This window comes from Heterodontus francisci, chromosome 5, assembly GCF_036365525.1.
Source record: "Heterodontus francisci isolate sHetFra1 chromosome 5, sHetFra1.hap1, whole genome shotgun sequence".
Taxonomy (NCBI): Eukaryota; Metazoa; Chordata; class Chondrichthyes; order Heterodontiformes; family Heterodontidae; genus Heterodontus; species Heterodontus francisci.
Window position 1 is genome coordinate 158,046,658 of NC_090375.1, and position 20,125 is coordinate 158,066,782.

The following is a 20,125-nucleotide window of genomic DNA, read 5'->3' on the forward strand; positions in this document are numbered from 1 at the left end:
AAAAAGATCTCTGCAGGGAAAACGTCTTTATTTTTTTCTTTAACCTGTGCGTGTGTTTGTGTGTTGGGCTAAGTTAGAAAGGAACTTTTATATTTCAATCTGTGTGTTAATGCTTTTCATCTTTATTGATTATATCTTGTTTTTTAATAAATTGATAATTTTGTTATTTATTAAAGAAACCTGGTTGGTGGATTTTATTCTGAAATAAAAATAAAGTGCATAATTGGCCATATCGGTAACTAGGTAAACATTTAAACATACGTTGTGACCAGTGGAACTGGAGAAAGACAGTGCACTCCTCCCGCCTCAGTCATAACATACGCAAGGGGGAAATGTAACACAGTTCACAGAGTCAGTTCCATAGTGCTACAGCTCAATCTTGACAACATCTTTACGCAACATCGAATGAGTGCTGCAGTATTAACAAATCAAATGATGACCTTTTATTTCTTCTTAGGATGTCGCTGATACTGGAAAGCACACTGTTTAGTGCCCATCCCCAGAGGGTGGTGGGAGGCTGTCATCTTGAACCACTGCTGTCCTTGCAAAGGCAACATAGGTTTATACAACCGAGTAGCTTGCTAGGTCACTTTAGAGTGGGGTTAAGCGTCATGTGTAAGCTAGACCCACTAGGGATGGCAGGTTCTTTTCACTGAAAGACATTAGTGAAACAGTTGGCAGCTTTCATGGTAGCTTTTTCAAATTCCAGCTTTCAAATGATCAGATTTACTGAAGTCAATTTCACCACCTGCCATGGTATGATTTGAACTCATAGGTCTGAATTTTACCCTGTTCGGGTGGCAGCAACAGAGCCGGGCGGGGGGGGGGTGGAAACTGGTTAAATAGCAGGGAGCCTGGCGGGACGGTTCTCTGTTGCTGTCCCACTGCCAGGGAATTTTCCCAGTGGCGGGCTGTAAGGTGTATTGGCTGCCCTCTCCATGGAGATGGGAAGCCACTTTGCAGAATTAAGAGCCCAATTAAGGGCCATTATATGGGACAGCAGGCCTTTTGCCGAGGGCAGAGTGGCTCCCTGCCACATAGGGAAGCTGCCAGATTCATGGAGGTGGTTCCCTGTGGCTGTGCCGGGTGGCCATCAGAGCCAAAGGCTCCATGGCCCAAAGAGGGAGCTGCGGGTAGGGAAGGTAGTCCCCTGGGCCCCAACGATCCCCCCGGAGGGGTTTAACCCTGTGAACGGTGTGGCCTACTGCTCTCAGCCATTCTAAATTTCAATTTTTAGTTAACCTGCCTGAGGGCACCTCCATTTTGAGACAGCCTGAGGTCTTCGACCTGCCACAGCAGCCGCCATTTCTCCCGGTGGCACTGCTGAGGCTTCAGACCTGTCAGTCCTCTGATTGGACCGACAGTATCAGGAGGTCACCTGCTGTTCTTAACTGGATGGTGGACCTGTAAACTTCCAATTTGGAGGCTGCCTGTGGTAAAATCACCGCGCTGATCCTGCCGCCGGCATGTGCGGGCTCGGGACCTGCTTTCCACACCGACTTCAAGGTCCTGAAGCCCACAGTAAAATTAAGCCCATGATCTCTGGGTTGCTAGTCTAGGTGCAATAACTAATGCACTATTTTACTCTGCAGTGACTAACATGATAACTCATGAGTTACTAAGTGGTAAGTGATATGTAGCTGTGGGATATGAACTGGATGTTCCACTCCCGATGAGGGCACCAGCCATCTGCAAGTTATCAGGTCACTCCAACTATAAGATATATGATTCAAGGAAATTTGCAGGGGTATGATCTCAGCATCTGCATTGCTGAACTCTGTTGTTGCTCCCACTGAAGTTCACAGGGTTAGAGGATGGGGCATCAAGGAGTCATAGAGAGATACAGCACTGAAACAGGCCCTTTGGCCCAACGAGTCCACGCTGATCATCAACCACCCATTTATGCTAATTCTACATTAATCTCATTTTATCCCTCTCACATCCCCACCTTCCCTCAATTCTCCTACCACCTACCGACACTAGGGGCAATTTATTTACAATGGCCAATTTACCTATCAACCCGCATGTGGGAGGAACCCAGAGTACCCGGAGGAAACCCATGCGGTCACAGGGAGAACTTGCAAACTCTGCACAGGCAGTACTCAGAACCGAACCCGGGTCGCTGGAGCTGTGAGGCTGCGGTGCTAGCCGCTGCGCCACTGTGCTGCCCATGGGCTTAATTTTACAGTGGCTTCAGGACCCTGAAGTCGGGGTGGAAAGCAGGTCCCGAGCCCACACATGCTGGCAGCAGGACCAGCTCGGTGATTTTACCACAGGCAGCCTCCAAATTGGAATATGCCTTTGATAGCTTAGTGGTGTCCCACCTCCCCCACTGAAGAAGCTAGAAATGCTAGTTAGCTAGTTTGGGGGTGGAGTGGATTTGCCAGGCTCCCCTGTATATACATGTACATATATGCGCGTGTATATATACATATGTGTACAACATAAGAACATAAGTAATAGCAGCAGGAGTAAGTCATTCGGTCCCTCCAGCCTGCCCCGCCATTCAATAAGATCATAGCTGATTTGCCCCAGACCTCAACTCCTCTTTCATGCCAGCTCGTCATAGCCCTCAATTCCCCGATACTTCAAAAATCTATCTACATCCTCTTTAAATACTTTCAGTGATCTAGCCTCCACAACTCTCAGGGATAGAGAATTCTAGACATTCACTACCCTATGAGAGAAGAAATTTCTTCGCATCTCAGTTTTAAATGAGTGTCTCCCTATCCTGTAACTATGTCCCCTAGTTTGAGATTCCCCCACTAGTGGAAACAGCTTCTCAACAACTACAATGCCATAATATACACGTCTGCATGTATATCTGTGTGTCTATACATATGGCTATGCTTGTGTACATTTCTGAGAGGGGACCTTTTCCCTTTGGAACACTCCCTCATGATTCTTCACCTTCAGGACAGAGTAAGGGGAGAGAACTGTGAAAAAATGGAAGAAGATTATTGTGGGTAAATGAGAATTATTTATGAAGTGCATCCTTTGCAATGCATAGCCTCATAACATGATGAAACAAAACATGAATAAGGCATCAAAAGTAAGAATTCAGCAGGAGCCTCTTGATATTAACTGATTGGCGGATTTGTTAAAGAAACAAACTGTCAGCAGGTTTTCTACAGAAGAGAGTAAACCATTAATCTAGCTGTTACCTGGTCTGAATGTGAAAATTATTTGTTGTTCCCGTGTGCTCATAGTCATGAATAGCAGCTGCAAATATCATGGCGAAGATTTCCAATTCTGTCATCCAGTGCTACAAAATAAATCAGATGGAAAATGGATAATGAACCGTTCACATATGGATTCAATCGGAAAGCTCACCTACTGATTCAGAGCATGAGCCAATAAAGCACAGCGCACTTTGAAAACACTTCCTTCCTGCAACACCAATGACAAAGTTAGAGGCACATATTACAACCTGTATTTTAGCTGTATTTAAATATTTTTATACTGGGAAGAGATGAATTCAAACATTTTAATTTGAATCTAAAACTATTTGCATTTATATAGTGTGTACAATGCCTTTGTCTATATACACTGGGCTGGATTTTGTGCTGGACGCTGGGCCAATCGGAGAGCCGGCAGCTCAGCAGTATCAGCAGCACCACCGGGAGCGGTACTGCAAAGTCCTTGGACCCAAGCCCAGTGCTGGAACTCCGCAGCAGAAGTAGGTGAGACAGGGTTGCTGGGGCTAGTCCGGAGGGCCCCAGCGAGCGGGTGGGGGGGGGGGGGGGGAAGAGAGTGGTTTGGCAGGGGGTGGTGAGGAGTCATGCAGTCCAGGGGGAGGGGGTCCCGGGGGGTAAAGTTGTTCCCGTTGGGGGCCACAAATTGCCCACAAAGGAGGGACCAGCCCCCACCCCCACCCCAAAGCCCACAGGCAGGGCACCTTGTTTTACATGTTGTCCTCCCCGCATGTGGTCCACCCCACTCCGCTGGTATGATCCCAGTGACGGCAGGAAGAGGCCCTTAATTGGACTTGAACAGGCCACTTAAGGGCCCCAACTGGCCTGTGGGCGGGAAGGCTGTCAATGGCCTATCCCACTCCCGGGAGGATCCCGTGGCGATGGGGTGGTAACGGGCCCTCCACCCCGCAGACCCCCACTAACCGTTGCGATACTCCGTGCCCCCGCTGTCTCCAGTCTCGCCTCGGGGTGGGGGGGGGGGGCCTCACAAAATCCCGTCCACTACATCAATGTGTGCATTGTTCCAAAGTGTGTACTACATCAGAGTATGTATGCTGCTTTGGTGACTACCACCCCCTTCCAAGGATCAACAATAAATGCAAACTAGCCAATGTCACCTATATCCCAAGAACAAGTAAAAATAAGTTTTCTTATTCACAGGGGATAAAATGTATTTATTAAAAAAAGTCACAACATAGAAAAATCTCTGCCGAACATGCAGAGAAGTAGGAGTAGGCCATTCTGTGGCTGGAGCTTGTTTCGCCATTGAATTAGATCATGGTGGATCAGTATCTTAACCATCTATTTGCCTTGGTTCCATACCCCTTAATACCCTGCCTAACAAAAATATATCAATCTCAGTTTTGAAATTTGCAATTGACCGAGTCACAACAACTTTTTGAGGGAGAGAGTTCCAGATTACAACTACCCTTTGTGTAAAGAAGTGCTTCCTGACATCACCCCTGAATGGCCTAGCTCTAATTTTAAGATTATATCCTCTTGTTCTGGAATTCTCAGCAAAGAAAATAATTTCTCTCTATCTTCCCTATTAATTCATTTAATCATCTTAAATTCCTATGGTCCTGTATGAACAGAATGTCACTGTTTAATAAACAGAGGTAAAAGTAGGAATGATGCAGAGCAAATGTCTTCTGCCAAGTATCTAGTAAATATCTATAACTAAGGATATGCAGAGTTCAGTCAGATCTGTGCCAATACAAGACAGAAACTGGGAATCATCTGGTGTAGTGGATGGCATAGGTCGAGTTTCATAAGGCTCTAGTGCCGAGGCAGAGCCTAGTTAGTGGTGAGTGATGGTCGGAGAATCAGAGCTATGTTTTATACTTCTATCTGCGGCCTGCACTCTGTGGAGTGATACACCGTGTACATCAACATCACAAAATACATAGGCATTGTTTTAGATAGAGGGATTATTTAGTGATACAAGGAAAGTTGGGCATAATTTGTTTCTTGTCCCAAAATCAAATGAAGCTCTAGAATGTCCTCCTCTCCCTTCCCATATTTCCCTGATCCAACTCTGGTCAACTGTTCACCATAGATGACTCTCCCTTAGATTTGGCAACTCATCAAGCATGGTGTTTCACAAATATTTAATTTTTGAAGGACAATTAGGAGTTTGTTTTGCTAGTTTTGGTTAAGGCATCACTTTCGTTCTTATGTCCTTCAGTTCTTCACTGACGATTCAGAATATATTTTCCAAAGTAATGCTTTTAACCTGTCGTTTAACCAGCCAGAAGTACCTATTAGGATGGTCAAATAAGCTCCAACATCATCCATATGCATCAGCATGCTAAAACCTTGAATCATATTCCCCCACATTTACTGTAAATTGCTCTTAGTAGCTTGAGGGTCTTTTATTATCCAGTACTGAACCCGAACTCTGGAAAGCTAAGTGAGATGTTCAGACCAGTTGAATATTTTGACAATGCCGGTAATCCCTGGACTCAGAAACAAAGAACTTGAAGCATTTGCATAAAATGTGAGATGGTTTGATTGAAAAGTGTTGTATTATGCTTGGAGATGAGAAATGCCTGGGATTAACCTTTGACAAGTGGGAGGGGTTAGGGCCTGATAAACTTTGCTGAAGCCCCTTAAAATGGAATGGGAAGAGACAGTCACCCAAATCCTTCTGGCATGTGCCTTTGCAAAGCAGGTCTGGAAAGAGATGCTGTGTTTTTTGTCAAAGTTCATCCTGAGCAGCTCCAGAATGCAGGATTCAGTGCTCGAGAGGTTGTTCCCAGGGAGACATCCCGAGAATCATCGACTTGGTGAAAGACTTTTTTTGATCTACCCAAAACTTGCTGGTCTTCCAGTGCAAAAAGACTGAGTGCTGCAGACTGGCACATTCCAAGCTCCAGGACTAGGTGTTGAGAGATGCAGTAAAGCTTGAGGCAGCCCTCACAAATGCTCAATGGGGAAAGGCCACTATTTAAGGCTCTCCCGCCATGGTACACCGAGGGACAGGAAACCATGTAAAACCCCTTGGTCTGTGTGCACCCTTGAATGCTTGACAGGAAGTGATAATTAATGTACAAGTAAATATAACCTGAAATGGCAAATTTAATGAGGCACCTCATGTACTGTACTGAAAGACATGGATCTGTTTTGCACTTTACGTAATGTCATATTTGAAGTTGATGTAATGTACTTTCACAAGTTTTATGAATAAAACATATTTTTTGGAAGAAAAAGACCCATAAAATGTGAAGACTAATCTTGTAATTCCAACACTGCGCAACTTGCATATGCTCAGCTCTTAATTGAGGAAATATCATCAGTCTGAGGGATTATAATTTAATGCATCAGTAATTATTAATTCACATAACGGCTGAATTTTATTCACATACCGATGCGCTTTGAACTCAGCGGCCTTCCGACACGGATGTGCCACCGAAGAGCCCTCACGATATTACGCGTGGGAGCTCATTTAAATAGAGGGGGCAGAGTGGCCGCCCCTGATGACATAGAGGGTGCAGCCACAGTGTACCTGGCAACGGCATACAGCGCCAACATGCAGGCACCAGCGCCATTTTTAAACGGCTTTAAGCCCTTAACACTTATTTTAATTTATAAAGTTAATTTAATGTCGATTTCACTAAAATAAACAATTATGTTATGCAGGCCCTTCCCCAACTCCCCAGTGGCCATTTAATTGGCCCTCATTGACAAACCTCACTTCATTCCCTACCCAAACTTCCCCCCAACCTTCTATGATTTGCCCTTCAACCCCTTCCCAACAATCAATAAACAGTGTTTTCCCTGCTCTCCTACCCCTCCTGCCCTGAAAATTTTATTCCTCCCCCCGCCCACCAGGTTCTCGCCTCAGAACTCCATACGGAGTTCCAAGGGCGTGTGAAGTATGAACGGCGGCTGTAAAATCGTCGTGGAACGGCTGTCGCCTGCAGGTAAGTTTATTAGCACATCATTTAGGTTCATTTTAATATGCAGATGAAGGGCCCGCCGCCAGGTGGCAGGGGGCCGCACCGAGGTCCCCCCGTCACCGGTAATATGCGGCGGGCCCTTCTCGATGTCGGGGTTCGAGGTGAGCCTCTCCAGCATAATTTTACTGGTCCCCCCCTCCCCGACAACCACCCCCACCGTGACCCGGGCCGTTGAGGGGCTGGTAAAATTCAGCCCAACCTATTATTCATATAAAATACTTTTCACCACAATGCTGCAAACCTGCAATTTTTATGGATCTGCACATCTGTACCCACTGGTGCAGTAAGACAAAGTGGCATTTCTGAAGGAAAAAGTGATGAGATTATTTGATTTTATTCTACTTTCAACCAATCAGGCTTCCAGCAAATCTTGGTAAAATATATTTACAGTAAACAGCTAATTATGGAAAAGAACTAGAGTTACGGGTCACAATCAAACATACCACATTACAACACTGGGTTACTTCCAGTAATTCTTTGCTTTCTTTACGTACGCATCTTGTTCTACTGCCAACCTTTTTTTCAAATTTTAAATCATTTCAAATTGTGTATGGAGTTTTTTTTGTGCAAATGTGAGATTGTTTGATTGCAGTGTAGTGCAATTCCTGCCTGTGGAATTTTAAGGGTTTTGCTTTCTGATTATGCAGTCTATTACACATAAAGGAAGCTTTCAAGTAGAGAACAGAGAGTGCATGAGGCAGGATGGCATGAGATAGTGAAGGCATGAAGCACTGAGGACATGAAACAACGAGAACATATGGTAGTGAGGGCATGAGGCAACTGGAACACCTGGCAGTGAGAACACAAGACATTGGGCTGGATTTACTGTGCCCCCCACCCACCCTGAGATGGGCGATGGAGCCCAAGCGATAGAGTTGCAAGGGGACGCCGGGGGGGCGGGGGCGTCACCTTCCCATCGCCTGTCACAATGCAATTAAGTCACGGTCATCAAAGGTTGAAGACAACCTTCCTGCCCAGAGGCCAATTGATGTCCTTAAGTGACCTATTATTAGCCACTTATGGGCCTCTTACCACTGCCGCTGGAATTAAGACAGGGGTGGGGGGGGTGGGGGGGAGGTGTCCCCAACATGGGAGATCCCCAGTAAAATAGGCAACTTCCCTGTGGGCTTTGTGGGGGAGGGGGAGTGGGGGTTCCTCTGTGGGCAATCTGTGAACAATGGAAGGTCCCAGCAACAAACGACTCACCTCTCGTAACACTCTTCCCATGCACTCATCAACCCGGCCCTCCTCCCCCATCACCATGGCCTGCCGGACTGGCCCTGATGAACCCACCTCATTTACCTTTGGTTCCAGTCGCTAGCGCTGGGACTGGTCCAAGGCCTCCTGTAGTACTAGCAGTGGCCATTTCCCCTGGTGCTGCTGCCCACTACAGAGCTCCCGGCTCTCTGATTGGCAGCTCTTGGAAGGCAGGATCCCTGTCTTTAAAGGGACGGGGATCCAGAAGCCAGGCACTTAAGTGCCTGAGTGACGTTCAATTGCATTGAGGGGAGGGGGGCTCCAAAAGGCTGAGGCAGGGATCATCTCACCTTTTTGGCCCCGTGCCAGGAGCACCACCAGTGCGACTAAATCAGTCCATTGAGAGCATGAGGCAGTGAGGACAAGAGGCAGAGAGAGTGGAGAAAAGCAAGAAATCAAGAGGAAAGTAAAGAGTTTAGTCACAGGGAAGAGAGATAGAGATGAGAAAGAGAAACCGAGACTAACCTGAAGTCAGGGACGGCGGCAGCGGATCTGGAAGGAGTCAGGAGTGGATTCAGACCTATAAAAGAAAGAGCGGGGCTCCAGGCCCTTCACTAACCTGAAGTCGGGGACGGCGGCAGCAGACTCTCTGACTGTTTCTGCGCGTACTCTATTTGGATTTAGTGTAAAAAAAGCGAACGGTGACATCACTGAAATTCTGTGCACTGATTGGTTGGTGAGCGGCAGCTGTTATGGTCTGGGAATAACTGTGATTGATTGCAGTTAAAAAAAGGTTCCTTTTAAATTAAAGCCCTAGGATATCTACCTGTAAATTCTTTGCATTTACTGGCTATACTAGTGCTGTTTGCATGGAGTGAGGCTGTGAGTTATCTGTGGGTACTTTCGTTGGCTGGGGGCGGTGGAAGGTGCTCTTTGGTCTTTTTCTTTCTCAGCCTGAAAGGTGCAGGGGATGAAAGTTGATTGTAAATAGCTAGTAAGATATTACACAGGCAAGTTTTTTTTTTCATTGTAAAAGTAAGTAATGGCGGGGCAGCTTGGTCCAAGCAGAATGCACCTCCTGTGCAATGTGGGAAGTCGTGGACGTGCCATGTGACCTTGGCAAACATGTCTGCAGAAAGTGTCTTCAGTTGCAGAAGCTTGAGCTTCGGGTTTCGGAGCTCGAGCGGCGGCTGGAGTCACTGTGGCGCATCCGCGGGGTGGAGGAATACGTGGATGGAATGTTTCAGGAGGCAGTCAAGCCGGTGCCTAAGCGAGCACAGTTGGGGAGTGACTGGGTGGCTGCCGGACTGACAAAGAAGTCAGGGCAGGTAGTGCAGGAGTCCCCAGAGGACATCCCACTTTCTAACCGGTATTCAGTTCTGAGTACCGATGAGAAAGAGGGTTCCTCTGGAGAACGCACCAAGAGTCATGACCGGAATGCCATGGCTGACTCGGCTGTGCTAGGATGCAGAAAAATGGACAAGAAGGCAATAGTGGTAGGGGATTCTATGGTTAGAGGAACAGATAGGCATTTCTGTGGTCATAGATGTGATTCCAGGATGGTATGTTGCCTCCCTGGTGCAAGGGTCTTGGATATCACTGAGCGGCTACAAAGTATTCTGGAGGAGGTCGTGGTCCACGTTGGTACCAATGACATAGGTAGAAAGAGGGATGAGGTCCTGCAAAAAGAATTTACAGAGCTAGGCAGCAGATTAAAAAGTAGGACCTCAAAGGTTGAAATCTCTGGGTTTATTCCAGTGCCATGGGCAAGTGAGTATATGAATAGGAGGTTAGAGTAGATGAATGCATGGTTGGGGAGGTGGTGCAGGAGGGAGGGCTTTAGATTCTTGGATCACTGGGCCTGTTTCTGGCAAAGGTGGGATCTGTATAAGATGGAAGGGTTGCACCTGAACCAGAACGGGACCAGCATCCTTGCTGGGAGGTTTGCTAGTGCTGTTGGGGGGTGGGGGGGATAAACTAATCTGGCAGGGGGATGGGATACAGAGTGGAAGCATGGTAGGGAGTGTTGTACAATCAAATATAAATGTGAAGCTAAGTCATTCCGGAGGACAGAGTAAATGTAGACCTGGTAAGGCTCAGGCAAATAATGCAAGGCTGGATTGTATCTATTTTAATGCAAGGAGTCTTACTAGTAAGGCAGATGAATTGAGGGCGTTGATTAACACATGGGAATATGAAATTATTGCCATCACTGAGGCATGGTTGAGGGAAGGGAAGGACTGGCAGTTTAATATCCCATGGTATAGAATCTTCAGACGTGATAGGGAGGGTGTAAAAGAGGTGGCATTGCACTGTTGATTAAGGAGTCAATTACTACAGTAAGGAGGGATGATAGATTAGAAGGTTCCTCTAATGAGGCCAGATGGGTAGAACTTAAAAACAAAAAGGGGGAAATCACTTGGCTGGAAGTGTACTACAGGCCTCCAAACAGTCAGGCAGTAGTAGAGGAGCAAATATGTAGACAAATCTCAGAGAGGTGCAAAAATAATAGGGTAATAACAGTAGGGGATTTCAACTTCCCCTATATTAGAGGGGATAGTATTATTGCAAAAAGCTTAAAGGGGGCGGAATTCTTCAAGTGCATTCAGGGGAGCTTTTTGAGCCAGCATGTACAGAGTCCTACAAGAGGAGGAGCGGTACTGGATCTAATCCGAGGGAATGAAGCCGGAGAAGTGGCAGTGGGGGAGCATTTCGGGGATAGTGACCATAACTGTGTAAGATTTAAGGTTGTTATGGAAAAGGACATAGAGGGACCGGAAATAAGAGTACTGAATTGGGGGAAGGCAGATTTCAATATGATAAAACAGGATCTGGCCAAACTGAAATAAAAGCAAAATACTGTGGATGCTGGAAATCTGAAACAAAAACAAGAAATGCTGGAATCACTCAGCAGGTCTGGCAGCATCTGTGGAAAGAGAAGCAGAGTTAACGTTTCGGGTCAGCGACCCTTCTTCGGAACTGACAAATATTAGAAAAGTCACAGATTATAAACAAGTGAGGTGGGGGTTGGGCAAGAGATAACAAAGGAGAAGGTGCAGATTGGACCAGGCCACATAGCTGACCAAAAGGTCACGGAGCAAAGGCAAACAATCTGTTAATGGTGTGTTGAAAGACAAAGCATTAGTACAGATTAGGTGGTGTGTTGAACTGAACTGGGTGCAGCTTATTATAGGAAAGTCTACATCAGACCAGTGGGAGTCATTTAGAAGGGAAATTGTGAGGCTTCAGGTGCAGCATGTTCCTGAAAAAATGAAGAGTAGGACCAACAGGTGAAGGGAACCCTGGATGTCAAGGGATATAGAGGATTGGATAAGGGAAAAAAAGGTGTATGGCAGATTCGGAGTGCTGAAAACAGCAGAGGCCCTAGAGGAGTATAGAAGGTGGAGGGGAGTACTTAGAAAAGTAATTAGGAGAGCGAAGAGGGGCCATGAAAAATCACTGGCAGACAAGATAAAGGAAAATCCCAAGGCGTTTTATAAGTATGTTAGGAGCAAGAGGATAACCAGGGAAAAAGTGGGACCCATTAGGGATCATAGAGGCAATCTGTGTGTGGAGCTGGAGAATGATTACTTTTCATCTGTGTTCACTATGGAGAGGGACGATGTAGGTGTAGTGATCAGAGAGGGGGATTGTGATATACTTGATCAAATTAACTTTGTAAAGGAGGAAGTATTAGCTGTATTAGCGGGCTTAAAGGTGGATAAATCCCCAGACCCAGAAGAGATGCATCCTAGACTGCTATGTGAGGCAAGGGAGGAGATAGCAGGGGCCCCAACACAAATTTTCAGATCCTCTCTGGCCACAGGAGAGGTACGAGAGGATTGGAGGACAGCGAATATGGTACCATTATTCAAGAAGGGTAGCAGGGATAAACCAGGTAATTACAGGCCAGTGAGTTTAACATCAGTGGTAGGGAAATTATTGGAAAAAATTCTGAGGGACAGGATTAATCTCCACTTGGAGAAGCGGGGATTAATCAGGGATAGTCAGCATGGCTTTGTCTGGGGGAGATCGTGTCTAACAAATTTGATTGAATATTTCGAGATGTGTAGATGAGGGTAAAGCAACTGATGTAGTCTACATGGACTTCAGTAAGGCTTTTGATAAGGTCCCACGTGGGAGATTGGTTAAGAGAGTAAAAGCCCATGGATTCAAAATTGGCTTAGTGGAAGGAGGCAGAGGGTGATGGTAGAGGGTTGTTTTTGTGAATGGAGGACTTTGACCAGTGGGGTACTGCAGGGATTGGTGCTGGGACCCTTACTGTTTGTAGTGTACATTAATGATTTAAATGTGAATATAGGAGGTATCATGAGTAAGTTCGCAGACGACACGAAAATTGGTGGTGTTGTAAATAGTGAAGAGGAAAGCCTTAGATTACAGGACAACATAGGAGGGCTGGTAAGATGGGCGGAGCAGTGGCAAATGGAGTTTAATCTACAGAAGTATGAGGTGATGCACTTTGGGAGGTCTAACAAGGCAATGGAATATACAATAGATGGTAGGACCCTTGGGAGTACAGAGGGTCAGAGGGACCTTCAGGTGCTTGTCCATAGATCACTGAAGGCAGCAGCACAGTAGATAAGGTGGTTAGGAAGGCATACGGGATACTTGCCTTTATTAGCCGAGGCATAGAATATAAGAGCAGGGAGGTTATGTTGGAGCGATATAAAACGATGGTTAGGCCACAGCTGGAGTACTGTGTACAGTTCTGGTCACCACACTCGAGGAAGGATCTGATTGCAATGGAGAGGTTGCAGAGGAGATTCACCAGGATGTTGCCTGAGCTGGAGCATTGCAGATATGAAGACAGACTGGATAGACTGGTGTTGTTTTCCTTGGAGCAGAGAAGGCTGAGGGGAGACCTGATTGAGGTATACAAAATTATGAGGGGCATTGATAGGATAGATAGGAAGAAACTTATAGGTCAATAACTAGGGGGGCATAGATTTAAGGTAAGGTGCATAAGGTTTAGAGGGGAGTTGAGGAGAAATTTTTCACCCAGAGGGTGGTTGGAATCTGGAACACACTGCCTGAAAAGGAGGTGGAGGCAGGAACACTCACGACATTCAAGAAGTATTTAGATGAGCACTTGAAATGCCATAACATACAAGGCTATGGGCCAAGTGCAGGAAAATGGGATTAGTTTGGACGGGTGCTTGATGGTCGGTGCAGGCGCGTTGGGCTGAAGACCTGTTTCTGTGCTGTAAAACTCTATGACTATGAGAAAAAGAGTAAGTGTGATACAGAGAAAGGGAGAGAGAAATGGGGAGAGAAAAAGAGAAGGAAAGAGAGAGAGGAACAGAGTGCTTAAAAATAGGAGTGAAAAAAGAGAGACAAAGAAAGAGAAAGAGCGAAAGAGAGAGTACAAGGACAAACTACCAGAGAAAAGCAGACAAAGGGGTTAATTTTCACTTCCATTGCCTGATGTTAGTGGTCAGTAAAGGTCTTACCACTCCATTAACACTGACAAAGAGGCTGGCAATATTTTGAAAGGGGCCTACCTCTGGGTGGCTGAAGCAGGCGGTAGGTCCCTTTGATGTACAAATCAGGGTCCTGGGACCCCGATTGTCAATTTTGGTTGGAACTGGTTGGAGCATGCACCATGCTCACTCAAACCATCTCAGTGAGCGATCAAGGCAAAGAGATGCAGCCAAGGTAAATTTGGAATTATTGTATTCCTGGTCCTCCGAGCCATACAAAAGTAATCTGGCCCGTTGCCACCCTGGAACTGTGGCCTGTTCTTGAGAGACTTCCATCCAGCGAGCTAGATTTGGTGGTCCACGTGATCGCAGTTCGCTGGCACGATGTTCATGAGGCCAGTGGGTCCAATCTAACTGCCTCTTCATGAAGGGTACAAGCAATTGGCCAACACGCTCTGCCAGTTGGTCACCTAAAAGTCATAATCAACCTGAGACACACACACACACACACACACACACACACAAATACAGAGAAGGGAGGGAGAGAGGCGCTGGAATTTTACTGGCGCAGGGGACCCTGCCCACCGGCTTAAAAGACAGGGGTGAGTGCAACTCTGCCGGACCTGGAAGCCACGCTGTGATTGTACATGGCCCAGGCCTTAATTGGCCTCAGGCCAGTCTTCCACCCCTCTGAGGCAGGATGTCTTGCTTCCAAGAGCTGCTGGCCAATCAGCGGGCGAGTAGCTCTTCAGTCCCACCAGTGCCAACGGGAGCGATGGCCACTGCTGGGACTGCACCCAGCCAGAAGAGGACCATGGATGTGTGGGTCCATAAAGGTGTGTGGGCGTTTGGGCCTTGTCTGGGACAATCAGCTAGGCCCCGGCGTGGGGGTTGTTCAGGAGGGTGGAGGGAGGTGCTCAAATGGGGGCGGCTTGTGCTGCTGGGGGTCGCCTCTGTGAGGCACAGGGTGCCCGATTAGGAGGGCCCCACCCTGGGCATGCAAGGAAGCCGCCTGGTATTACCAGAGAGCCACCTCAGGTGCTGAAGTTCCTGGCTGCCACTGGTAAAATACCAGCGTTGGCCAGAGGAGGCCGTTAAGTGGCAAGTAATTGGCCACTTAAGGGCCCCAATTGACTTGCGACGGGCAGGCTGATTTCAACGTTCCCCCCGCTAGTAAAAGTCAGCGGGGGTGGGTCCGTGACGGGAACGGCACCGACCGCCTCCCACTCGATTTAACGCCCTCCCACCAGCCCCCAGCTTCCAGCTCGCTCCTGGGACGGGTGGGGGTAAAATTACAGCCAGAAAGAGACTGAGAAAGTCGTGAGAGAGAGAGAGATGGAAAGAGACAGGCTGAGACAGAGACAGGCTGAGACAGATACAGAGAGACAGACAGAGGGAGAGACAGAGAGTAACGTGGAAGACCAATATAGATAAAGTCAAAGACAAGAGACAGAGGGGCAGAAATAGAGAGGTGTATTTTCCCTCTTACCATAGGGTGGTAAACAAGTGGTAGAGGATCATTTGCCTGTTTGATATCTCGCCTGATTTATTATTCACCAGTCACCAAGGCCTCGGTGTGAACACCGAAACAGCAGTTCAGCCATGATCTTATTGAACGGCAGAACAGACTTGAGGGGCCTACTCCCGCTCCTATTTCTTATGTTCTTGTGTTATGATGTTACCATGAAAAGAAATAATTTTAGTGCTGAAATTAAATTATTCTTCATTTGCTTAGATTCTCTGCACGTTATTGATGATCTGGAAGGATGAGGTCGTTGCTGCACCAGTTCCAATACTTTTCTATGGCTCAAAACGCAGATTCTAAAAACTTGTTGAATCCACTGTAACTTCATTGTAAATCACAGTGATTGATTAGTGCAGTTCATATTTCTGAATGTCATTCCAAATGACTCGGACGTTTGACACTAGGGCCTAGAAATTCAACTGTGGCTGAAAATAGTGAGCAGGGGTCTGTGCATAAACTGCACATGCCTGTTCTTGCATTAGCAAAAACTACATGAAATTGGTGCTACCAGATCATTATCATGCATTAGGTGTGCACCCTGTGCTACTCATTGGTTGCACACCTCCTGGGGTTGGGGGGAGGGTTTCCAGGGGCAAGAATCAGAGCTTCAATAATACCATTTTAAGGCAGCCAGCTCCGCTTATTGGGGAGGTGCACTGTGGTTGCAGATAGGAAGGAAGGTGCCTAAAGAAAGAAATGGCTGTAAGACGTACAGATGGCTCCTAGCTTCCCTGATGCTGTGCTGAGGCCGTGGTCCAGACAATGGACAGGGGGCAGAAAGCTCTCCAGGCAACACCTTCCATTATCAGTGGGAAGAGGTTGCTGAGGAAGTAAATACTGGACCTCCAAAGGAATGATTGCCAGTGTAAAAAAAAGTTCAATGACCGAATCCAAGTTTTCACGGTATAGATCTTTCTCTCCTACACACACCTCCACCAACTTCAGCCTCAACACTAAGAATACTCACAATATTAGACACAGATGGAATTGAGTTGTCAGCTTACATCTGTAAACCTCTTAATCATACCCCCTACATTCAAGTCCAAATCATTGATAAGTACCACAAAAAGCAAGGGACCGAGCACTGAGCCCTGTGGAACTCCACTGGAAACAGCCTTCGAGTCACAAAAATGCCTATCAACCATTACCCTTTGCTTCCTGACTCTGAGCCAATTTTGTATCCAACTTGTCACTTTGCCTTAGATCCCATCGGCTTTAACTTTTGTGACCAGTCAGCTATGTGGAACCTTATCAAAACATTGCTAAAATCCATTACCCTCATCAACCCTCGTTACCTCAAAAAACTCAATCATGTTAGTCAGACATGACCTTCCCTTAATAAATCCGTGATTTTCTAAATGAAGATTTATCCCGTCCCTCAGAGTTTTTTCCAATAATTTTCCCACCATCAAGGTTAGGTTGACTGGCCTGTAATTACTCGCTGAATTCATTTCTCCTTTTTTAAACAATGGCACAACATTAGCTGTCCTCCACTCCTCTGACACTGCATTTGTAGCCAGAGAGGATTGGAAAATGATGGTCAGAGCCTCTGCTATTTCTTCACTATATCAAAAGAGCAGTAGTCCTAACACCAGTCTCTGAGCGACAACACTGCATGCTTCCCTCCAGACTGAAAAATAACTATTCACCACTACTCTGATGAAAGGGCATCGACCTGAAACATCAACTTTGCTTCTCTCTCCCCCAGATGTTGTCAGACCTACTGTGTATTTCCAGCAATTTCTGTTTTAATTCGCCACTACTTGCTGCTTGCGGTCCCTTAGCCAATTTTGTAGTCACTGCCCCTTTAATCCCATGGGCTTCAATTTTGCTAACAAGTCTATTATGTCATACTTTTTCAAACACTTTTTGAAAGTCCAAATACACATCAACGACGCTACCCTCATTCACCATTTCCATTACTTCATCAAAGAATTGTTAGTCAAACACAATTTGCCTCGAACAAATCCATGATGGCTTTCAGTTATTAACCCGTACTTTTCCAATTTTGTCCCACATTAATGTCTCCAAAAGTATCCCTCCCACCTCTTTTAGACTGATTAGCCTGTAATTGCTGGGTTTATCACTCTCTCATTTCTTTGAATGCATTTTCTATATATGGTCCTCTGGCACCACTCCAATATCTCAGGAGGACTGGAAGATTCTGACCTGAGCCTCTGAGGTATCCCATCCAGACAGGCTGACTTTTCTACATTGAGTACTGCCAACCTTTTATGTATGTTCTCCATGTATTTTTATCCTATCCAATATTGCTATTATCTCCTACTTTACTGCTACATTGGCAAAATCCTCTTTTCTAGTGAAGGCAGATGCAAAGTACTCATTTATTATCTCAGCCATGCCCTCTACCCTCCACAAGAAAATTTTCTATCGGTGCCTAATTGCCCTTCCCTTTCTTTGACTACGTATTTACTATTTATATGTTTGCAAAAGACTTCAAGGTTCCTTGTTACATTCCCTGCTAATTTATTTTCAACACTCTCTTTGCCCCTCTTATTTCCTTTTACAGCTTTCCCCTTTTTTTTGTTCACCTTAGTTCTGTACTGAATTATGAACCTGCCATTTATCATAAGCTTCCTTTTTCTGTTTCATGTTAATCTCTGTATCTTTAGTCATTCAAGGAGCTCGAACTTTGGATACCCTTCCTTTCTCCCTAGTGGGGATGTGTCGAGTCTGTACACAAACTATCCCCTTCTTGAAGTCCTCACATTGCGCACTTACTGTTTTACCCGCCAATCTTTGATTCCAAACCACTTGGGCCAGGTTCCTTTACAAGTTTCCAGTTGAAAATTTTCACATTTGATTTTCTCTTGTCCTTTTCCATAGCTGCTCTAAGCCTAATGATATTGTGATTACCGTTTGCCAAACGTTCTCCCACTACAACATGCTCTACTTGCCCCACTGCATTCCCCAGTCACAACACAGCATCACAGCAGGAATTCCTCAGGGTAGTGTCCTAGGCCCGACCATCTGCAGCTGATTCATCAATGACCTTCCTTCTATCATAAGGTCAGAAGTGGGGATGTTCACTGATAATTGCACAATGTTTAGCACCATTTGCGACTCCTTTGATACTGAAGCAGCCCACATCCCTATGCAGCAAGATCTGGACAACATTCAGACTTGGGCTGATAAGTGGCAAGTAACATTCGTGCCACACAGGTGCCAGGCAATGACCATCTCCAACAAGAGAGAATCTAATCATCTCCCCTTCGATGGCATTACGATCGCTGAATTCCCCACTATCAATATCCTGGGGGTTACCATTGACCAGAAATTGAACTGGACCAGCCACATAAATATTGTGGCTACAAGAGCAAGTCAGAGGCTGGGAATTCTGCGGCGCGTGACTCACCTCCTTTCTCCCCAATGTCTGTCCACCATCAATAATGGAATACTCTCCACTTGCTTGGATGAGTGCAACTCCAACAACACTCAGGAAGCTCAACACCATCCAGGACAGAACAGCCCACTTGATTGGCACCCCATCTACCACCTTAAACATTCACTCCCTCCCCTACCAGCACACAGTGGCAGTAGTGTGTACCAACTACAAGATGCATTGCAGCAACTCACCAAGGCTCCTTCGATAGCACCTTCCAAATCCATGACCTCTACCACCCAGAAGGACAAACACAGCAGATGCATGGAAACACCACCATCTGCAAGCTCCCCTCCAAGCCACACACCATCCTGACTTGGAACTATATCGCCGTTCTTTCACTGTCGCTGGGTCAAAATCCTGGAACTCCTATCCTAACAGCACTGTGAGTGTACCTACACCTTAAGGACTGCAGCAGTTCAAGAAGACAGCTCACCACTACCTTCTCATGGGCAATTAGGAATGGGCAATAAACGCTGGCCTAGCCAGCGATGCCCTCATCCCATGAATACATTTTTAAAAAAAGAATAAGATCCAGCAGTGTTTCCTTTCTCATTTAGATTGGAAACATACTGATTAAGAAATTTCTCTTGTACACATTTCAGGAATTCCTCTCCCCTTTGTACTTTATTTTCCCAGTCCATATTTGCATAATTGAAGGCCCCCTTCCCACTATTCTAATGTTGTTGCATCTTTCTGCAATTTGCCTGAAAATTTGTTCCTCCATCTCCTTCCCATTATTTGGTAGTCTATAGTAAACACCCAGCAGCATAATAACTCCTCTACTATTGTTCCTTAATCCTAATCAAACAGATTCTGCCTTTGAATCCTAAAGTACATCATCTTTTTCTCGAGCAGTTAAAATATATTTGATTACTAGCATAGTTTTGTGAAAGGGAAATCAAGTTTATCCAATTTGTTGGAGTTCTTTGAAGGAGTGACATGTGCTGTGGATAAAGGGGAACCCGTTGGCACACTGCACTGGGATTTCCAGAAGGCATTTGACAAGGTGCCACATAAAAGGTTATGGTGCAAAGTAGGAGCTCATGATGTAGGGGTAAAATATTAGCATGGATAGAAGATTGCTGGCTGGCAGAAAACAGAGACTATGCATAAATGGGTCCTTTTCTGATTGGCAGGATGTGACGAGTGGAGTCCTGCAGGGGTCTGTGCTGTGGCCTCAACTTCTTACAATTTATATCAATGACTTAGATGAGGGGAGTGATAGCATAGTAGCTAAATTTGCAGATGACACAAAAATAGGTAAGAAAGTATGTTGTGAAGAGGACATAAGGAGGTTTCAGACCGATATAGATAGGTTGAGTGAGCAGGCAAAAATCTGGCGGATGGAGTGTAATGTGGGAAAATGTGAAGTTGTTCACTTTGGCAGGAAGAATAAAGAA

The 20,125-nt window shown here is 45.9% G+C and overlaps 1 protein-coding gene across 3 annotated transcripts in view; it reads right to left on the bottom strand.

The window, feature by feature from the left end:
- The window catches only part of LOC137370113 (dual specificity calcium/calmodulin-dependent 3',5'-cyclic nucleotide phosphodiesterase 1A-like), a 537,696-nt gene that overhangs the window by 197,282 nt on the left and 320,289 nt on the right, over positions 1-20,125 (bottom strand). For all 3 annotated transcript variants that reach the window (XM_068032286.1, XM_068032285.1, XM_068032287.1), the window contains exon 7: positions 3,165-3,265. In XM_068032286.1, the coding sequence (XP_067888387.1) occupies positions 3,165-3,265 (101 nt within the window). The remainder of the gene's footprint in view (positions 1-3,164; positions 3,266-20,125) is intronic.